Source organism: Ovis canadensis, chromosome 22 (genome assembly GCF_042477335.2).
Source record: "Ovis canadensis isolate MfBH-ARS-UI-01 breed Bighorn chromosome 22, ARS-UI_OviCan_v2, whole genome shotgun sequence".
Classification (NCBI taxonomy): Eukaryota; Metazoa; Chordata; class Mammalia; order Artiodactyla; family Bovidae; genus Ovis; species Ovis canadensis.
In genome coordinates this window covers 32,862,813-32,884,764 of record NC_091266.1, presented here as the reverse complement: position 1 = coordinate 32,884,764, position 21,952 = coordinate 32,862,813, and the positions used below count along the sequence as shown (strand labels likewise).

At 38.2% G+C, this 21,952-nt stretch overlaps 1 protein-coding gene across 3 annotated transcripts in view; it reads right to left on the bottom strand.

Moving 5' to 3' along the window:
* Positions 1-21,952, bottom strand: part of CC2D2B (coiled-coil and C2 domain containing 2B) — a 206,286-nt gene that overhangs the window by 33,589 nt on the left and 150,745 nt on the right. For 2 of the 3 annotated variants that reach the window (XM_069568146.1, XM_069568148.1), the window contains one exon: positions 17,320-19,117. In XM_069568146.1, coding sequence (XP_069424247.1) covers positions 19,111-19,117 — 7 coding nt within the window. In that variant the 3' untranslated portion in view covers positions 17,320-19,110. Of the gene's footprint in view, positions 1-1,814; positions 1,925-2,723; positions 2,821-4,223; positions 4,395-7,447; positions 7,540-11,259; positions 11,353-17,319; positions 19,118-20,791; positions 20,931-21,952 lie in introns of those variants that run through there. The other variant, XM_069568154.1, reaches the window with a different exon arrangement.

Genomic DNA, 21,952 nt, shown 5'->3' with positions numbered 1-21,952 from the left:
CTGAAGGAGGTTTTCCTATCTCTCCTTGCTATTCTTGACAAAACCCATGGAACATACAAGGCTTCCCAGGTGACAGTAGTGGTAAAAAAATCTACCTGTGCAGGAGATGTGGAAGATGCAGGTTCGACTCCTGTGTCAGGAAGATCACCTGAAGGAAGCCATGGCAACTCACTCCAGTATTCTTGCCTGGAGAAATCCCATGAACAGAGAAGCCTGGTGGGCTATAGTCCATAGGGTCACAAACAGCTGGACATGACTGAAGCAACTGAGTACACACGCACAGAATGTACAACACAAAGAATGAACTGTAATATAAATTGTGGACTTTGTCTCATAATATGGTCTGTTTCATAAGAAATGTACCACACTGGCACTTAGGGAAGCTGTGTGTGTGTGTGTGTGTGTGTGTGTTGAAGGGAGAGGATATGTAAGAATTCTGCTTTCTGCTCAATTTTACTAGGAACCTAAACTCTCTAAAAATGATAAAGTCTATCAGTTTGTTTAAAACGGAAGAAAAAGAAACTCAATCTCATTAGAAATCCAGGAATGTAAATTAAATCACAGTAAGAATATCACTTTAGATCCACCATATTAGAAAAATTAATTTAAAAAATATTAAATATTATTGAATATGTGGCACAATAGGAACTTGTATACTGAGAGTGTATATTGGCACAATCACTTTGGGAAAAAAATTGACATTACATAGTAAAGTTGAAGCAATTCCACTCCTGGATATGGATCCTGGAGCAGAGGGTTTCAAAGTGTCTCCTGACTAGTAGCATCAGTAACACCTGGAACTTGTTAGAAATGGAATTATGTATCAGCCCTACTTTAGAGCTATTGAATTAGAAACTATGGAGTTGGGCCCAGCAATTTGTTTAAAGAAGTCATACAAGTGATTTCAGTGCACAAAATAGCCTGAGAACTACTGTCTTAAAAAGAAACTCTTAGATGTGTGTTCCAGATAACAAGTACAAAAATGTCCAGAGCAACACTAGTCATAATAGCAAAACACTAAAACCAGGCAAATGTACATCAACAGGATAAAGAATAAATAAATTATGGCATTTTAACACAGTGGAATACTAAAATGAAGTGAAAATGAAGGAAGAAATAGTTATGAATATAGATAAATCTCTCAAAATAATGAAGAGTAAAGAAACAGGTTGCAAAAGATAATTCAATTTATATACAGTTGAAAGGCATCCATAAATAAATAAAACATAGCTAAGGATGAATATCTATGATTTAAAATCATAAAGAAAGACAAGGAAGGGTAAACACAAGGGTGATATGGTTGCTATCTCTGGGGAGATAGGAAGGGGGTACAGTTAGGTATTGGCACAGTGGAGCCTTCAAAGTTACTGGTAACACTCCATTTTTAAAGCGAAATGGTAGATACACAAATATTCATTTTCCCTCAGAACTTATATTTACATGTACATTATATAGGGGCTTCCCTGCTGACTCAAGAATCCGCCTGCAATGCAGGAGCCACAGGAGATGCAAGTTCAATTCTTGAGTCAGGAAGAGCCCCTGGAGGAGGGCAGGGCAACCCATTCCAGTATTCTTGCCTAGAGAATCCCACGGACAGAGGGGCCTCGTGGGCTACAGTTCACAGGGTCGCAAAGAGTCAGACATGACTGAAGCGACTTAGCACACACGCATATATTATCTATGTAAACACACTTCATAATTTAAAAACTTAACAATTAAGCCTGTATCAATCACTATTTTAAATAAATGGCTCAAGAAAATAATTCTGTTATTGGTTTGTTTTAGAAGTCAAGGAAAAATGGACTCCAACTTACACAAAATCTACTTTAATTTCTTCATTCCAGCATGGATGAGATCCACTGGCAATGCTGGTTTGGTATACAGTGTGCTGAAAAGAAACTTCCACAAAGGGGTGTACAATATCCTGAAACACATGATAAACACTGACTAGGTTTTTGTAATATTTTATATAGTTGATTAAAGGTAGAAATTAGTTACTGGCTGATAACTAGATGGTTTTGTTTTTCTCATTTTTCAAACAACCATTAGGTATTCATTCATTTGTTCAATTAAGGTTTTACTCTATTTAGTATCAGGTACGATTTTGCTAGGATTCAAAAATACATGGATATCATTAAAGATTTTCATCTTAAGTCTGTCTGGAGAAAACAAACAGTTAAGCAAATAATGGCAATGAAACATAAGAAATATATTCAGGATATAATAGTTACTCAGGAGAGAGAATGATTAAACTTTTGGGGGTGAGGACAAAGAGAACTTCACAGAGAACACATTGCATGGGCTTGAGCTTTGAAACATTAAATAGTAGTTCATGTGGCCAGTAACACACGCACATGAAGTATGGTGGCCATTCCAGGCAAAGGAAAGGGCAAGAATGGAGGACTTCTAGAATGCAGGAGTGTGATATGATACTGCTGTGGGGTGGAGGGAAATGTGGCTGGCTGATTGGTAGATAAGAACCAGGTAAATACAGATTTTGGTAGACTTTCTAAGGAGCTTACATTTTATGCTATAGACCCTGAGGGCAGGGTAGTAGAGAATGAAATGGTTAGAATCACATTATGTAAACAGCACCATGACTGTGTTATGGAGAGTAAACTAGAAGCCCAAGAGAGTACCGATGGATAGTCCAGTTAGGGGCCAGTTGCAATTCAGGGAAAATGTGATCAAAACTGCGCTTTAGAGAAGTGTTAAATACTTACCTCATTTAAGAGTTCATCTGAGGTTAATGATTTGATTGTTTCTTTATGTCTGAGGCGAGACATGGATGATATCAAATAAGTAGGCATATCCAAGGACCTTCAGGAAAAACAATATAGGAACATACATTTTAATTAATTTCAGTATTTGTTTTGGTGCGAGTAGGTGTGTTTTTGCTTATGCTTCTGTGCTATGTTGTTGGGTTTCTGCTTATGCTTACAGAGATAGATATGTCAGTTACCCTGGATCTTACAGTTTGCTTTGGGTCTTCATATCACTACTCTGAAAGGGTAGCTCCTCAGTGCTAAGCTATGGATGGGAACCAGTCTGCAGTAAAGTCTTCACTGATCCTCAGCAAAAAGGGAAAAATAGGGTAGGTAATACTTGGAGCTGTATTATTCCTATTTTTGGTGTTACAGTATTCTTTCTTTTACAGATTAATTACTGCACAATGTGAAAGTCGCTCAGTCATGTCCAACTCTTTGAAACCCCATGGACTATACAGTCCATGGAATTCTCCAGGCCAGAATACTGGAGTGAGTAGCCTTTCCCTTCTCCAGGGAATCTTCTCAACTCAGGAATTGAACCCAGGTCTCCCCCACTGTAGGTGTATTCTTTACTAGCTGAGCCACAAGGGAAGCCCAATAAGCCCAATTATAGCAGAAAATGGTAGTAATTTTAAAATGTCCTTATTTCACAAAACAGCCTTGAAATGTGCATTTGTTTTGAGAATATCAAGTGTATCATAAATAAAATCATATTTACAAAACACAGGCAAAACCTTTAAGAGGTTTTAACTGTAGGTTAGTAGCTAGTAAGCAAAATGTTTCTCATATGTAGAATTCACGGGATAAACATAAAATAAGCAAGTAGAACACACCTGTGTTAAATGTAGATAGGGATACTCAGTATCCCTTAGGTACCTGGGTATGAAATATTTACAATATATAAATTATATATGAGATTAAATATATGACACTTGATATTGAGGATACACTAAATATTCAGGATGACTTCATTTGACCATTCTGACCCCACATATCCTCTGCCCAAGAAACACCGATAAAACACATCATTCTGAGTGCCTGCAAAAGAGATGGTAAGATCTGATTTTTATAGAAGTCACCTAAAATGACAAGTCAAAAATGGAGCCTATTCTCTCCTGTATTCTACTATTCTACTTCCAACACTGTGAGTGGACAGTATAATTAATTGGCAATAGCTGCTTAAGTTTTCAAAATAGGGAATACAGACAGAAAGCATTTATTTAATGAAGCACCCAAAAATATACATGTTAAAGATACTTTGGGCATCTCAAACTTCTGCAAACTTTTACTACATAGCAATGACAGTTAAGTTTGACTATTCAAATGAAGATTTCAACTCTCATTCAGCTTTTGTATGTAGAGCATCAATAAAGTACAGTTTTATTAAAAAGATAGTTTAGAAATTTACATTTAAGACATTTTTTGTAACTCCAAAAATCGGTGCAATTGCCTTACCTATTAACTGTTGTTCTCCTTGTAGGAATATTATAAGCTCTCAGTATTCTGATAAGAATCTTAATATCTCTATCACAGATAGTCTGTGCTGCCACTTTTTTCCTTTCTTTCCTCTGAGGCTTTAACTTTCTTCGTTGTTCAAGAAGTTTACAAACTGCATATGTCAACTGGCTAAAAAGTGGTCAATCAGATTGATATAAAATAACTTAAGATTTGAAAGATACTGATCTTTAAAATTTATTATAAATAAGGTCATTATTCTGAACCATGTTCTCTTTACTGTGTAGGAGAGACAGAGTTGTCTTAGACTCCAGAAAATAATCTTTTTCTGAGTATAGAAGGGATTCTGTGTTTTAAGAGAGCATCTGATTGCCCCATTTTCTTTGGGTATATGGTCCAAGAAGATATAGGGTATGGTGAGGTAATCCCATGAAACAAGATGTTATTTCAAAAGAGTATTCATTTCTTAGGAATTATTCTCTTGATCGTTTCTACATAGTTCTGAGTAGGAGTTAGTTATAAGTGCTGCAACTCCTGGCAACACAAACCTATATGCAACCTACATGGAAACACAAAGTTATATGGAATTATAACTTTATGGTCACACTTGTTTTCCTCTAAAGACTGAAAATAAAAACTTCAGACTACTCTACAAAGTTATAGTCATCAAAACAGCATGACACACACAAAAAGCATAGTACTGGCACAAAAATAGAAATGCAGATCAATGAAACAGGACAGAAGGCCCAGAAATAGATGCATGTACTTATGGTCAATTAATCTAAGGAGGAAAGACTATAAACAATGAAGGCAAGACAGTCTCTTCAATAAATGGTGCTGGGAAAACTGGACAGCTACATGCAGAAAATGATATTAGAACATTCTTTGACATCATACACAAAAGTAAATTCAAAATGGATTAAAGACCTAAATGTAAGACTGTACACTATAACACTCTTAGAGGAAAACATAGGCAGAACACCCTCTGACATAAATTGCACCAACATCTTCTTCAATCCCTCTCTCAGAGTAATGGAAATGGAAAAACAAAAATAAACAAATAAGACCTAATTAAACTCAAAAGTTTTTGCACAGCAGAGGAAACACTAAACTAAATGAAAAGACAGCTCACAGACTGGGAAAAATATTTGCAAATGATGTGACCAAGGGATTAGTCTCCAAAATTTATAAACAGCTCATGATGCTTAACATCATCAAAACAAACAACTCTATCAAAAAAAAGGCAGAAGACTTAAACAGACATTTTCACCAAAGAAGACATATAGATGGTCAGGAGGCACATGAAAAGATGTTCAACATTGCTAATTATTAGAGAAATGCAAATCAAAACTGGAAGAAGATATCACCTCACACCAGACAAAACGGCTATCATCAAAAAACCCAGAAACTAAAAACATTGGAGAGGGTAGAAAGAGAAGAGAACCTTCCTACACTGTTGGTGGGAATGTAAATTTGTGAAGCCACTATGGAGAACAGTATGGAGGTTCCTTAAGAAACTAAAAACAGAGCTACCATATCATCCTGTAACCTCACTCCTGGGCATGTATCCAGAGAAATACATGGCCTGAAAGGGAACATGCACCCCAGTATTCATTGCAGTGTGTTTACAATAGCCAAGACATGGAAGCAGCCACAATGTCCATATACAGGAGAATGGATTAAGAAGATGTAGCATATATATACATATATAAGCATATATATACATATATATATGTTTCTTAATATATATAATGGAATATTAGTCAGCTATTGAAAAGAATGAAATAAGGCCATTTGTAGCAACATGGATGGACTTAGAGACTGTCATACTGAGGAAAGTAAGTCAGAGAAAGAAATGTTGTGTAATATCATTTATATGTGGAATCCAAAAAAACATACAAATGAACTTATTTACAAAACAGAAACAGACTCATAGACTTACAGAAAAAACTTATGGTTACCAGCGGGGAAGGGTTGAGGGGGACAGTTAGGGAGTTTGGGGTTGACATGTATACACTGTTATATTTAAAATGGATAAACAACAAGGACCTACTGTACAGCAAAGGGAACTCTGCTCAGTATTCTGTAACAACCTAATTAGGAAGAGAATTTGAAAAAGAATAGATACATGTATGTGTCTAACTGAATCACTTTGTTGTACACCTGAAACCAACACAACATTGTTAATCACCTGTACTCCAATGTAAAATGAAAAGTTAAAAAATAAGTTTTCATCATTGACACACACACATCACTGTCAGTTTGGTTCAGTCACTCAGTCATGCCTGACTCTTTACAGTCCCCATGGACTGTAGCATGCCAGGCTTCCCGGTCCATCACCACACACACCACTATATATGACTACTAAATATGAAATAGATAACTAATAAGGACCTATGTATAGTACAGGGAACTCCACTAAATACTCTGTAATGGCCTATATGGGAAAAGAATCTAAAAAAGAGTGGATATACGTATATGTATAACAGATTCACTTTGCTGTACAGCAGAAACTAGCACAACATTGTAAATCAACTATACCCCAATAAAAATTTTTTAAAATAAGTTTTCATTTAAAAAACATTTGCTCATAGAAGAATTACTTCAAGGTATATTTTAGAATAGAAACCCCTCCCCCAAAATATATCTCAGCATCCTAAACCAATTAAAACCTTCCTGTTAATATGAAGAATCTGCAAGTGGCCCCAGAGTGGTTTCCCAGATATGTAACATCCCTAATTCCTGATCCTACCCTTAAATCTCGCAGATAAGACAGTATGAGAATTGAGTTCCTTCAGCAAAAGGCTCCCCCACAGCTGCTTGTGGATCACAGAGTCCTTTTATCAGTCCTTGCTGAGGATTCAGTTTTGAAAGGGGGAGATTATAGGCTTAGTGCTTGGTGCTACCACCAATGATTTTTCCAGAATCAATCCCAGGACAGGGAGATCTGAGAGCAAAACTGATTTTGAACAAAGGTGTTTTGCTTTCTTTTTTTTTCTTGCCACAAGGAGAGGCTTAAAAACTAAAATACTATATAATTGAAAATATAAATCATACAGATATGTCCAAAATGGAATTTTAAAATTATTAAAAATATTTAAACCACTATATTTCATTTTATGCTTTGTAACTGGATTTTGACATTAATATAAAAAGAGAACTCTGAAGGAACTAGCTTATAGCTTTATATTTCAGACTTAAATAATAATAATTTTAATACATACCTTGCAGATATAATTTCTTCATAATCAGCCACAATATCTGATAAGTTAAATTTGCTAACTTTGACAATTCTTCTCATTACCAACCTTCTCATCTACAAAAAATATTTTTAAGAGATGAAGAGTTCATATTTTCAGATTAAGTATACACAATGCTACTGGTATCACTCTTTTTTTGTTGTTACTCTTACTTTTTGTAAGTAAGGAATGGGAAGGGGAATTAGACAAGTGAAAGTATGGTTCTGTTTTCTACCATCATCAAAATCATTCCTAACACTCTCATTATGACCCTCTCATCTCTTTTTCAACCTAACTCAGAGTAGTCACATAGACAGAATTAGTCTTCACCAAAGATGATTACCTGTGAATGTGTTTTTACAGAAGTCACTTGTATACGCAAAAATCTTGATCCACAAAGAAATGTCATCGCATTCTGTATGTCCTTTGAGTTCATCCTATTCTGACCTTAAGTTCTCATTCTGTCTGCTTGGTAAGATATGCAGTGCTTCAGCAGAGCCATTCCCCTAAGCCTGTGCTGCTTGCAGAACCCACAGAAATTGGTTCCTCTAAGGACTCTGAAATTCTTTATAGTCTAAGGAAATTCCTCCCTTTCTACTCTGATCCCATCCTTTACATCAGGTGCAGACTTTTAGAAATGAAACCAGGAAGAAGCGTGTCTCAAGGCAAATTTCTGCTTTCCGTCCTGCCACAAATCATCCTGGAGATAATGTAGCCTAGACATTGTGTAACAGGCACGTGTGCTAAGTTGCTTCACTTGTGTCTGACTCTCTACGACCCTACGGACTGTAGCCCACCAGGCTCCTGTGTCCACAGGATTCTCTAGGCAGGAATACTGGAGTGGGTTGCCATGCTCTCCTCCAGGGGATCTTCCCGACCCAGGGATCGAACCTGCATCTCTTACCTTTCCTGCATTGGCAGAAGGGTTCTTTACCACTAGCACCACCTGGAAAGCCCAACCTAGAGACTACTGATCTGCTTAAATTATATAGGAAAATGAGGTGGCAGGAGAATGGGAAAAACAGAATTCCTAAGAATTACTCTGCTGTGTGTGTGTGTGTGTGTGTGTGTGTGTTACTCTCTTTGTGACCCCATGGGCTGTAGCTCACCAGGCTCCTCTGTCTATAGAATTTCCCAGGCAAGAATACTGGAGTAGTTTGTCATTCCCTTCTTCAGGGGATCTTCCCAACCCAGGGACTGAACACAGGTCTCCTCCATTACAGACAGGTTCTTTCCCGTCTAAGCCACCAGGGAAGCCTGTATGAGCAACAAACTGCTTGCCTTGAAGGTGAACCACATCCCTCTCCCCTCTGACCTCATTATTGTGCTTGAGCCCTCCCTCCCTTTCCTTCTTTCTTTCCCTTCTCGCACCTCTTCTCTCATTCTCTCTCTCTCCTTTGCTCCACTGGCAGCACACAGACTGAGCTCCTTGCTGTTCCTGCCACAGGCTCCGCATCTTCCTGTCTCAGTTTTCACATGCGGTTCCATCAGCCTGCAATGTTCTTCTCCCACGACAACTCCAACTTTTTGGAGCTCCAACTCCAGCTCCCTCAGCTTTCGGGTCTTTTGTTGGTGTTACCTTCTGGGGGGCTTTCCTTGATTATCTTATTGAAAACTGTACCCCATATCCCAACACACACACACCTGTGCTCTTTTCCAACTTTACCTGTTAGAGCACATATCACAATCTAATACACTAATATTTTGTTCATTATCTGACTTCTCCCACTAGAATGCCTAGGAGGTCAAGGATTTTAGTCTCTCTTGTACTGCTGTAATTCCAATCTCTAGTATAACGCTTGATTAAGAGCAGATGCTCAGTAAGTATTTATTGAGTAAATTAATGGAAAGGACAGATTGAGGAGCGCTGCAGGCCTCTTAGATACAAATATTTCAGCAAAACTTTATCTAGCAATCCATGAGAGTGCTGGGACTTTACTGCTCTAACCCTAGTCTCAGGTACCACTGACCCCAGTAACACAGCAGGGAGTTTAACCCACATAACTCACAATCAGATTTAAACACCCATGGCCCCTTTGAGGCCTCCAATGTCAAGCCAGGATTCCAGCACCTATAATTAGAGTCAGTATCCTTCAACTTGTAGTGTGAAACTATCTCTGGATAACAAAGATGTCTTCACAAGGAGCTGAAACACAATCACAAAATGTTCTTGACACTCCTTTGCAGGATCCTGCATGAAGCTCCAGAATCCTGACACTTGCTCTCTTACCATCTTCCTGATCCTCGCTACCCTCCCTCCTGGGCTTCCTTATCCATCAAAAAGAAGAGCAGGGATGAGTAGGGTATGTGTTCCCTTTTCTTATAAGAACACCTCTTTATTTCCTAAGACATAAATCTCATTATTACATCACCTCTCAACTCTTTTTAAAAGAAATATGGGGCTACTGGGCTTTCCAGGTGGTGCTAATGGTAAAGACTCCACCAGCCAATGCAGGAGACATAAGAGATGCGGGTTCAACCCCTGGGTCAGGAAGATCCCCTGGAGGAGGGCATGGCAACCCACTAGAGTATTCTTGCCTAGAGTCCCATGGACAGAGGAGCCTGGTGGGCTAAACCCCACAAGGTCACAAAGAGTCGGACACAACTGAAGTGACTTGGCACACACACGTGGAATTAACAAAGAAGGTGTAGGAGGGGCAAGGGTGAGTGGGGAAAAACACCTGCCAATGATAAATAGGAAGTGCTGAAACAGACTATGATAGCTACAGTGGTCTGCATTTCCACCATGCTCTCAGAGGGACAGAGTATAAACTAGCACAGCACTCGCAGTTTTATCATTTTACTTCAGAAGAAAAGCAAGGCGGGCATTTTGATGGTCTGTTTTTATAAAACAATAAAGCAGGACTCAGTGCAGAGATAACTGGCCCAAAGACAAATGGGGTGGTCAGAACAGGTCTGCACATACCTGCCTAGGGCTCACCTAGCCACACAAGGTCCCTTCTCTCCTGTCTTTACGAGGTACTTGGTGTGTACTCTTAGATCTTTCCATCGCTCTCTGCTTTCAAGTTGTCTTGAAAGGCTTCTCTGGTGCTCTATAGCAAGGGCTATCAATTCTACTCTTGCAGAAGTCTTAGAAATCTCCTCAGCCTTTTGGTTTTATTCCTAACCTCATTAACTGCTCAAACGTGTCTCAACACTTCCTGAGTGAAGAGCACAGTACTGGGCATCGTGGATCTATAGATATAGTCCCTGTGCTCTGGAAGCTTAGGGTGCAAGGATGAGGGGGTCAGTGGAAAGAAATCAGGAGTGAATTTGATTGAGGGATTCCACCTCAAACCTCGTTTAGGCTTTGGCAGGGTGTTCTGTAAATATCTGAAGCATGTCTTTCTCTACTGTTTTCTGGCTCCCAGCAGGTCCTCCATCCATTGTCTGCTGAACTGCTGTGGTGTGTGGCATTATGAGTTGTTCATAAAACTAGGGAATCCAGCAAAATGCTGGTGTACTTCTCAAAGTGAATTTTCAGTGTCAAGAAGAGATGGGTATAAACAGAAAAAGTTGGAATATTCTCTAATAATGAGTTTGCTGTCAACTGAAGTAACTGTTGCATCAATAATACACGTCAACTGTGTACATTTACAGATGGTCAATAACTCACTCTGAAAAAGAAGTCTGAACAGAACAGAAAACCCCTTAGTGATCAGAAAGAGGTGAGGAGCAACCAGGTCTGCCCGCTTGACTGTCTGGGAAGACTATAGTGCTATGCTATGCATCCAGAAGACTAGTTTTCACAAAACTAAATTCAAACACACTGACAATATTATTTTGTTGTTGTTTACCTTTTTCAGAAAATTGGCAGAATTAATCCTTTGTGCAGTAATAGAATTCACATCTGAAATGGACATATCCTTTTCTATCTGACTTTCATATTCCTGTAAGTAGAGAAATTAAACTAGTTTCACTTTTTTTTTTTTTTTTGGCCATGCCATGCAACATGCAGAATCTTAGTTCCCCAACCAAGGATCGAAGCTGTGCAGAATTTTAAACCACTGGACCACGAGGATAATATCCTAGTTTCACTTCTTGAATGTAACAAAGTTTAGATATGATATGCTGCAATGAAATATTAACTACTCATTTCAGTTTATCTGTAAGAGATATTGGCAACACAATGGAATTGGGAGGACAGAATGATCCTTTAAGATTCTTCCCTCTGAGAATTAGCAAAGAACTGTTATATTTTGTTTTATTCTAGGAAGAGTTTCATTCATCTTTTAAAACTAAGTAATGATTGAGAAAAAAAACTGCAATTGAGAAAATGGTAAGAAGATGTAAAGACAACTGAGAACTAGTCTTCATGTGTCCATTTAGCTGGTATCATTAGAAACAAAAGAAATGGGAAGTATTAACATTAAAGTATAATGTTCAAATTGGTGGGCTTTGAAGGTCACAGTCCTAGATTCAAGTTGGCCCTGCCATTTACTAACTGTGTGGTTTGGGGAAAAGTTGATTAACTACTGAAGATCTCAGTTTCCTCTTTGGTAATAATATTACTACTATTAACATGTCACAGAATTGCTGTGAGATTTAACTAAAACAATATTTATAATGTGCATGGCATGTAGTAAGTAATCAAAATATGTTGACCATAATCAGTAACTTTACATATAGCAGTTGGTATGATTATTTGTCAGGATGCCTCATTTATATAATTTAAAATAAATCAGCATCTATTACATCTGCATTTCTGGGATGCATTCCTAAAGCACACAAAAATCATTTTATATTATAGAGAACATTAAAGACAACACAAAAATTATGAAGTATCTTTAGACAAATTATCTGAAAGTAATTTGCTTTTCTAATTATCCAAAGAAACCGTGAAATTAATTGTTGGCAAGTAACCACTTTTACCTAAGGATATATTACATTATGTATATGGATGTGAGAGTTGGACCATAAAGAGGGTTGAGCATTGAAAAATTGATGCTTTTGAACTGTGGTGTTGGAGAAGACTCTTGAGAGTCCCTTGCACAGCAAGGAGATCCAACCAGTCAATCCTAAAGGAAATCAATCCTGAATATTCATTGGAAGGACTGATGCTCAAACTAAAGCTCCAATACTTTGGCCACCTGATGTGAAGAGCTGACTCATCAGAAAAGATCCTGATGCTGGGAAAAATTGAAGGTAGGAGGAGAAAGGGACAACAGAGGATGAGATGGTTGGATGGCATCACAGACTCAATGGATATGAGTTTGAGCAGACTCCGGGAGATGGTAAAGGACAGGGAGGCCTGGCATGCTGCAGTCCATGGGGTTGCAAAGAGTCGAACATGACTGAGTGAATGAACAACATTATATTATTTCCCAGGTGGCTCAGTGGTAAAGAATTCACCTGCCAATGTAGGAGATGCAGGTTCCATCTCTGGGTCAGGAAGATACCCTGGAGAAAGAAACGGCAACCTACTCCAGCATTCTTGCCTGGGAAATCCCATGGACAGAGGAGCTGGGCAGGCTATAGTCCATGGTGTCACAAGAGTCAGACATGACTGAGTGACTAAACAAACAATATATTATATTACTATTTCATATCACTTTATTTTCTTTAAAAAGTATTAAATTATAAGATTTACTTAAATACTCTGGATGTTAATTTTTATTAACTAATATGTAACCTACAAATCTCTTTTCCTAATTTGTGGGGTTTAAATTTTAATATTATCAAGTTAATTATTCTACTTCTTTATAATTTATACTTTTTGTGCTTTGTTTAAGAAATACTTTCCTGTCCGAGATTAAGATATCCATTTAAAGTTTTGCATTTCAAAGCAGAAGTAGAGACACAGATGTAGAGAGCAAATGTATGGATACCAAGGAGGGGAGTGGGGCGGGAGGAGGAATTGGGAGATTGGGATTGACATATGTATGCTATGGATGCTATGTATAAAATAGATAACTAATGAGACTCTGCTGTATAGCGCCGGGAACTCTACTTGATGCTCTGTTGCCACCTGAATGGGAAGGAAATCCCACAGAGAGGGGACATATGTATACATACAGCTGATTCACTTTGCAGTACAGTAGAAACACAATACTGTAAAGCAACTATACTCCAATAAAAATTAATTTTAAAAATAGAGTTTTGCATTTCACAGGTAATCTTCATTACACATGGAATTTGTTTCTTTTGTGAAGTCTGAATCTAATTTTACATCATTCAAAATGTTCTACAATTCTCTCCATTAAGTTTTGTACATGTTTTGTTAAACATATTCCTGTGTATTTAAGAGTTTTTATTGCTACTGTAAGGTGCATCTTTGCTAAATTACATTTTTAGTGGGTTTTCATTGGTGTATAGAATGCTATTTATTTTTTGTCTCTAATTTTTCCTCAAGTTTTTCAAACATACAGAAAATGAGAAAGACTGTTAAAATCTATGTACTTACTCTCTAGATTAAGTAATTAACATTTTGCCACATTTGTTTAATCTATTTCTTTTCTTTTTTCGGCTAAAATATCTCAGTGTAAATTATAGCACCATGACACTTCACTCTTAAATAAATACTTCAGCATGAATCTCCAAATACTATGGACACATTCACAGTGCCATAATCACAGACCACAAAATTAATAATTTCCCAATATATCTATAATTCAATCATCAATATATTTAATATTCTAATATCCAAATTTTACCAACTGCTGCTGTTTTTCCACCAATCACTGTTCATATTTTTTCAGATTTTTTCCCATTATAAGTTATTACAAGATATGGATAAAGTTCCCTGTGTTATACAGCAGGAATCTGTTGTTTATTGATTTTCTATATAGTAGCTTGTATCTGCTAATCTCAAACGCCTAATTTACTCCTCCTCCACTTCCTTTCCCCTATGGTATTGGTAAATTTGTTCTCTATGTCCATGAGTCTTATTTCTGTTTTTAAAGTAAGTTCCTATCTTTTTTTCAGATCCCACATGTAAGTGGTATCATATATATTTTTTCATCTTATTTTACTGAGAACAAGTTTTACATAAGACGGCCAAATGATAGCTTTACACAATTCTAGAAAACTGCTACTGATTACAGCCTGGAAATTCCTAGCAAATCAAGGGATGTACGTGCATGAGCACATAAATGCACAGCTCTCTTTTTTAAGACTTTGAAATGCATTTCCTAAGTTGAAGATGGTATCATTTGTCTTTTTCCTTCTGACTTACGACACGATTATCATGTAGTGTGATAATCTCTTGGTCCATCTGTGTTGCTGCAAATGGAATTACTTCATTATTTTTTATGGCCGAGTGTATATATACACTACCACATCTTCTTTATCCATTAGATGCATACTTAGGTTCCTTCCATGCCTTGCTATTATAAATACTGCTGCTATGAACATTGGGACGCATTTATCTTTTTGAATTAAGAGTTTTCTCTGGATATATGCCAAGCAGTGCGATTGTTGGATCATATGATAACACTATTTTCAGTTTTTTTAAGGAACTTCCATACTATTCTTCATAGCGACTACACCAATTTACATTCCCATCAACAGTGTATGAAGGTTCCCTTTTCTCCACTCCCTCTCCAGCATTTTCTATTTGTAGACTTGTTAATGATGGCTACTCTGATTGGAGTGAGATGATACTTCATAGTAGTTTTGATTTGCATTTCTCTAACATATAACAACCATGAAATTAAAAGACGCTTACTCCTTGGAAGGAAAGTTATGACCAACCTAGATAGCATATTCAAAAGCAGAGATATTACTTTGCCAACAAAGGTCCATCTAGTCAAGGCTATGGTTTTTCCAGTGGTCATGTATGGTTGTGAGAGTTGGAATGTAAAGAAAGCTGAGTGCCGAAGAATTGATGCTTTTGAACTGTGGTGTTGGAGAAGACTCTTCAGAGTCCCTTGGACTGCAAGGGGATCCAACCAGTCCATCCTAAAGGAGATCAGTCCTGTGTGTTCATTGGAAGGACTGATGCTAAAGCTGAAACTCCAATACTTTGGCCACCTCATGAGAAGAGTTGATTCATTGGAAAAGACCCTGATGCTGGGAGGTATTGGGGGCAGGAGAAGGGGACGACAGAGGATGAGATGGCTGGATGGCATCACCGACTCAATGGATATGAGTGTGAGTGAACTCCAGGAGTTGGTGATGGACAGGGAGGCCTGGCGTGCTGTGATTCATGGGGTCGCAAAGAGTCAGACACGACTGAGTGACTGAACTGAACTGAACATATAACAATATTGAACATCTGTCTCTTGATGTAATTGTTGGCCACTTGTATGTCTTCTTTGGAGAAATATCTATTTAAGTCTAAAAATGATGGCTTTTTAAAGAGATCAAAATGTAACAGAAAAACAGTTGCACTTCCTAGCCAGTAGTCCCACATTTCATATTTCTCTGACTGGTTCCCCTGGTGCTATTTAACTTGTTTCTCTATTCCTCATATTTCTCGTAAAAAAACAAAGTCTTAATTTGATTCAGGTAATACATTTTTGACAAGGGTATTTCAAACACGTAGTGCTGTGTATTTCATGTTGTATCACATTAGGAGGCAATAATATTTGCCTATCCTTTATCAATGTTTTAGTTTCCTATTGCTGCTGGAACAAATTATCACAGATTTAGTGGCTCCAGACAATACAAATTTATTCTCAGAGTTTTGTAGCTTAGAAGCCTAGACTGTCTCATGATACAAATGGACTTATTTACAGTGGTGTTAGCTATTTATTGGAGAAGGTAGTGGCAACCCACTCCAGTACTCTTGCCTGGAAAATCCCACGGGCAGAGGAGCCTGGTAGGCTGCCGTCTACGGGGTCGCTAAGAGTCGGTCACGACTGAGCGACTTTCACTTTCACTTTTCACTTTCATGCATTGGAGAAGGAAATGGCAATCCACTTGGGGAGCCTGGTGGGCTGCTGTCTATGGGGTCGCACAGAGTCGGACACGACTGCAGTGACTTAGCAGTAGCTACTCCAGGTTTCACAAGGCTAATACCAAGGTTTAGGCCAGCTGGGTTCTCACCAGCAGACTCGGAGAAGAATCTGCTTCCACTGTCATCTAGATGGTTGGCAGAATCTAATATCTCATGGTTACAGAACTGAGGTCTTGTTTCCTCACTGGCTGTCAGTTCAGGCCCGTCTCAGCATCTCTCCAATCTTCACAGGTGGACTGTTAAATCACAGAGCCAGCAACTACATGCTGAGTCCCTCTCATGCCTGGAATTCCTCTGATTTCTCCTGCTATTGCAAAAGCGATCTTTCTTTTGCTCTTAGTTGGAAAGTTTTCTCTGCTTGTAAAGGCTCATACAATTAAATTAGGTCCACCCAGATAATCAACAATAATCTCCCCGTTTTAAACAAGGTACATTACATTTTCATAGGTTCTGGGCGTTAGGAAGTAGACATCTTTAGGGAGCCATTATTCTGCCTACCGCACTTAATAAGATTAAGCTGGATCACTAAGTCAAGGTGGTAACAACTAGATTTCTCTATTATAGAGGTACAATTTTCCTTTTAAAATAAAAAAAGTAGCTATTTATTCTTAAAAGTGGATATTATCTTCAGCAAATTTATTACGTGTGCAGGTGGCACTAGCAGTAAAGAATCTGCCTGCCAATGCAAGAGACATAAGAGAATGGGTTCAATCCCTGGGCTGGGAAGATCTCCTGGAGGAGGGCACGGCAACTCACTCCAGTATTCTTGTCTGGAGAATCCCATGGACAGAGGAGCCTAGAGGACTATAGTCTATAAGAGCGCAAAGAGTCAAACATGACTGAAGCTACTTAGCGCGGTCAGCATGCACAGTTAGCTGTAGATTCTCTTATGTTTTCCACATAGACAAATGAATTTTCTGCAAACATGGACAGTTTGTCTCTTCTATTCCAATTCTAATTTTCTTCTTTCCTTTCTTCTTTCTGGCTTAAGGCATTGGCTCTTACCGGTAGAGATGATAGCAGGCATTTTCAAGTTGTTGAGATTAATGGGAAAACTGATGTTTAGCTACTAAGTACAATGTTTGTGTAGGAGTCTATGAGGAAACTGATTTCTGATAGTGATCATTATACCAAACAGTTTCAGAGCCACACAGATAATCAGGCACTGAATCAAATCAAGGGATAGTTTATAAGGAACTGGTTTTTCAGAACGTTGGAAAGCTGGAGACAGAGAATTTGCTCAGGGACACCTAGGCACTGGCTCTATTTCTTCTCTTGAAGGATGATATATCCTTATTGACCTTGAATTGGGTTTAAGAACTAGAGGAGTCCAACATTTGTAAACATTCCCTTAAATGGAAGTGCATTTACCATGAACATATTAATTTTTCTGGGGTGGTAATGTAAACCTTGCCTATTTTGTACAGGTTTTTTGGTTTGGTTTGTTTTTTGTTTTGTTCTTAGCTCTTGCAAAATCCTACTCTATGTGGACATGTCACAAGAAGTTTAATATTCCCAAACCCCCACCATAGTACCAGAGTCCAGGAAAAACCAACACAAAATTTGCTTCACTGTGCTGTGCTTCCTGCCCTGTGCTCTGCCCGACTTCTGTATATTTCTGCATTTCTGGCTAATTAACTCTGAAACTCCCTCTAATTATCCAGTGGGTGTGTAGGTGTCCTCATCTCTCCTCCCATTCCCACAATTCTACAATTGACCTGAAACACTTCTTTTCAAAGCAGTTTGCATCAGCAGAAAAATCCAAAATACTGAATATTTTAAATCAGTTTAAAGAAGTTCTCTTCTAATTCTAGGATGCGAAAAGCTTTCATCATGAATGAGCACTGAAATTATTAAGTGCCTTTTGGGCATTTATTAAGAGAAGCATATTTTTTCCTTCCTTAATTCTGTTAATGTGGTAAATTATATTAATAGATTCCTTAATTAGATTATCTCCATTACCTAGAAATAAACCCTACGAGATTATGATGTGCAATTATATATTTATATATAACATATTGCTTTTTTTGATTTATTGAAATTTTATTGAGGGGTAATAGAGGGATAAAAAATTAAGAGGTACAGACTATTATGTATAAAATGAACTACAAGGATATGTTGTACAACCGAGGGAATATAGTCAGTATTTTATGATAACTACGAGTGAGTGAGAGTCACTCAGTTGTATCCAAGTCTTTGTGACCCCATGGACTGTAGCCTGCCAGGCTCCTTTGTCCATGGGATTCTCCAAGCAAGAGTACTGGTGTGCTGTGCTGTGCAGTGGGTTACCATTTCCTTTTCAACCCACTCCAGTATTCTTGCCTGGAGAATAACTATAAATGGAACATAACCTTTAAAAGTTGTAAATCGCTATACTATACACCTGTGAATCTTTTACAAACACTGTATATCAAATATACTTCAAGTAAAAAAAAAATTAAGAAGGGGAAAATTTTTGTCTACAGATAGTTTTAAAAAAATTAAGACAGATTTAAAGCAGCAAAACGTTAACTTATCATAGAAAATGCAATATTCAAATAGAAACCAAGTACCTGGAAGACTAAATCTGGAATCTCTGTATCATAAAGGGGCATTTGCTGCAGAAGGAAAACATCTAATTGACCAGCATTTCTAAGTTGCAATAGCTGGAAACGTTTACTCTTTTTCATTTCCTCTTCAGAAGCAAAGTTAAATTCATCTTGCAACTGCTCAAGACGAAAATACTTTGGGATATCCTGTCCTTTATGTTTTATGTACTGTAAAACACAAATAATGTAAAGTCTTTACTTAAAATAATTTTTTTTAAATTCAAGACCTCAAAACAGTTGAAACTGTGAGACATGAGAATTGCAATATAAATAGGAAATGGAACAACTGAATCTGTAATAGAAAATCTGAAAAAAATAAATGCAGAATCTAGCCTACATAGATTCTCAACCTTTTCCTGGTTGGTCATGATTTATATAGAAAATGAAAACATGTTACTGTACAATGGGTTAAAAGATGATGTTTTTTATATCCGGTTGCTGTATGAGCTGAGAGAAGTTCAATAGTTTTATGTACAAGTAATCAGTTCAGCATGTCAGTTGGGAAGCTCTGATCTGAGGAAACATAACTGCAATAATCTATGCACCGCTTTATTCACTAAATGCAAACGTGAGTACACAGAACGTGAGAGGCAAAGTGCTAGTGCCATAAGAGAGACAGATTTACTAGCGTAGTTCCACAAGGAAAGATAAAGCACACGGGCAAAGGACTACAGAAAAGGCAGAATGATAGATCCATTTGCTGCTGTTCAGTCGTGTCTGACTCTTTTCGATCCCATGGACTGCAGCATTCCAAGCTTCCCTGTCTTTCACCATCTCTGGGAGCTTGCTCAAACTCTAGATCCAAAAGTTATTTAAAAAAAAAAAAGAAGAACAGGAAGGCAAGAAAAGAAAAGCCCATATCTAACTGAAGTTGTTGCAGGGAGAAGTCAATTTTGACTCCATGTTGAAACTGTTTCTTTGACTTGCTTTCCGTTGATATTGTTATTATAATCACACATAATGGCCTGCCTCAAAGAACCCTGCCCCTTTGCTGGACTTAAGCTAAACTGCCTTTGTTCATAACCCTGAACACCTGGCTGGCAGGAAGAAAGAAATTAACACATCCCCCTGCTTGAGGCTTGCCATTCCAGGAGATACTTGCAAGATTAAATGGCCTTTTTACTTTGTTTCCTTATGTCCACCCCCCCCATCTCTGATCCATAAAAGAAACTGGCATCCAGATGCTGACAAGATGGTAATTTGAGATGTTAGTCTGCCATCTTCTCCATCAGCTGGCTTTCCAAATAAAGCCATATTCCTTGCCTCAACACCTTATCTGCCCGATTCACTGGCCTATCCTGTGCGGAAGCAGAGGGAGCTTGGACTCAGTAACAAGGTTGCCAAGGAAGTATTTACCAGACTTGCAGGGTGGGTAAGATAGCTGATATAGGTGCCCTTCTAAGCAGAGGGAATGGCATGGATAAAAGTATGAAGAAAGCATTTTGGGAGCACACAGAGCAGTTCAGTTGGCTATGAGCAGGAGTAGGAGAAGTGAATAGTCTTTGAGGGAAGGAGGATGTCTTTGAATCATCTTTAAAGTCCTCAGCAATTAATAATATGGCTGGTACTCAGTAGACATACAACTGATGTCAACCTGGAGATTATTCTGCTGGACGCACCAAGCAAGGGCTGCTAAACAGTGGTGGAGCGGAGTACCAATCATTTTCCCAGCTGTTGAATTTCTAACTGCCTCATAATACTGTAAACTGGCTGAAAACTCTGTCTTTTTTTACTTTTAATGACTCTCAGTGCCTAGAAAAATACACTGCAAACTATGGAGGAGCATAAGAGTATAGAGCTTAATAAATATATTTACAGTACAGATATTTTGCTACAACTTACCGTAATAAATTCCATTAAATCAGAACATTCTGGGTTATTTGGGTCAATTCTGACCTCATTGGCCCATTCAAAAAGCTTCTGTGCATTAATAAGCCATGGAATTTCAGGAACACCTCTTGCATCTACATTCCTTAACACACTAACATAATGAAAAATACGTTGTGAATTTGTATGTAATATACAGGTGATACATCTGTTATATGGGGTAGAACCGACCTATTACAGGTATTTGAAGATTAAGCTTATCCATCCTCTGCATTTAAGGATAAAACAGAAGGCTCAGATGTGCTATCTTCTCTGGTTCTTCTCACATTCTAACTGTATGATAGTTTTTTGATAAATGTCTACCTCTCCCTTAAGAGACAAAGGTCTTAAGGGTAAAGTCCATAAATATTCCTCTTTGCTATCTAAAATACACAATATGAAAAGAATCTTTCAGTTCAGTTCAGTCGCTCAGTCGTGTCCGACTCTCTGCGACCCCATGAATCGCAGCACGCCAGGCCTCCCTGTCCATCACGAACTCCTGGAGTTCACTCAGATTCACGTCCATCGAATTAGTGATGCCATCCAGACATCTCATCCTCTGTCGTCCCCTTCTCCTCCTGCCCCCAATCCCTCCCAGCATCAAAGTCTTTGAATCTTTAGGCTATATCTTTATAGCTGAAACACAATACAGATTATGTAATACAATTAACTGGGAAGTATGAGTCAGAAGAATATCTTTGTTTGGTCCTATGAGGCCATATCTTTAGAAGTTGGAGAGCTATGAAAGACAGGCTAGAGTGTACTCTTAAATGCGTTCTTAGGTCGATTCAGTCATGTCTGACTCTGTGCAACCCTATGGACTGCAGCCTGCCAAGCTCCTCTGTCCATGGGATTCTCCAGGCAAGACACTGGAATGGGTTGCCATGCCCTCCTCCAGGGGATCTTCCTGATTGACCTCTCTTATGTCTACCTGCGCTGGCAGCCAGGTTCTTTACCACTAGCACACCTGGGAGTGCAATCTTAGTGACCTCAACTACAGGCAAAGTGCAGAGGAAATTCAACCCAAACAGAAAGGGTTTCTTTTCAGCCATCAATTATCCCAGTTACTTAATCTCTCTCTTCATCGGTAATTCATTTCACCTTGTGGAATTAGAACGCTTCAGACTGAAAGATTTC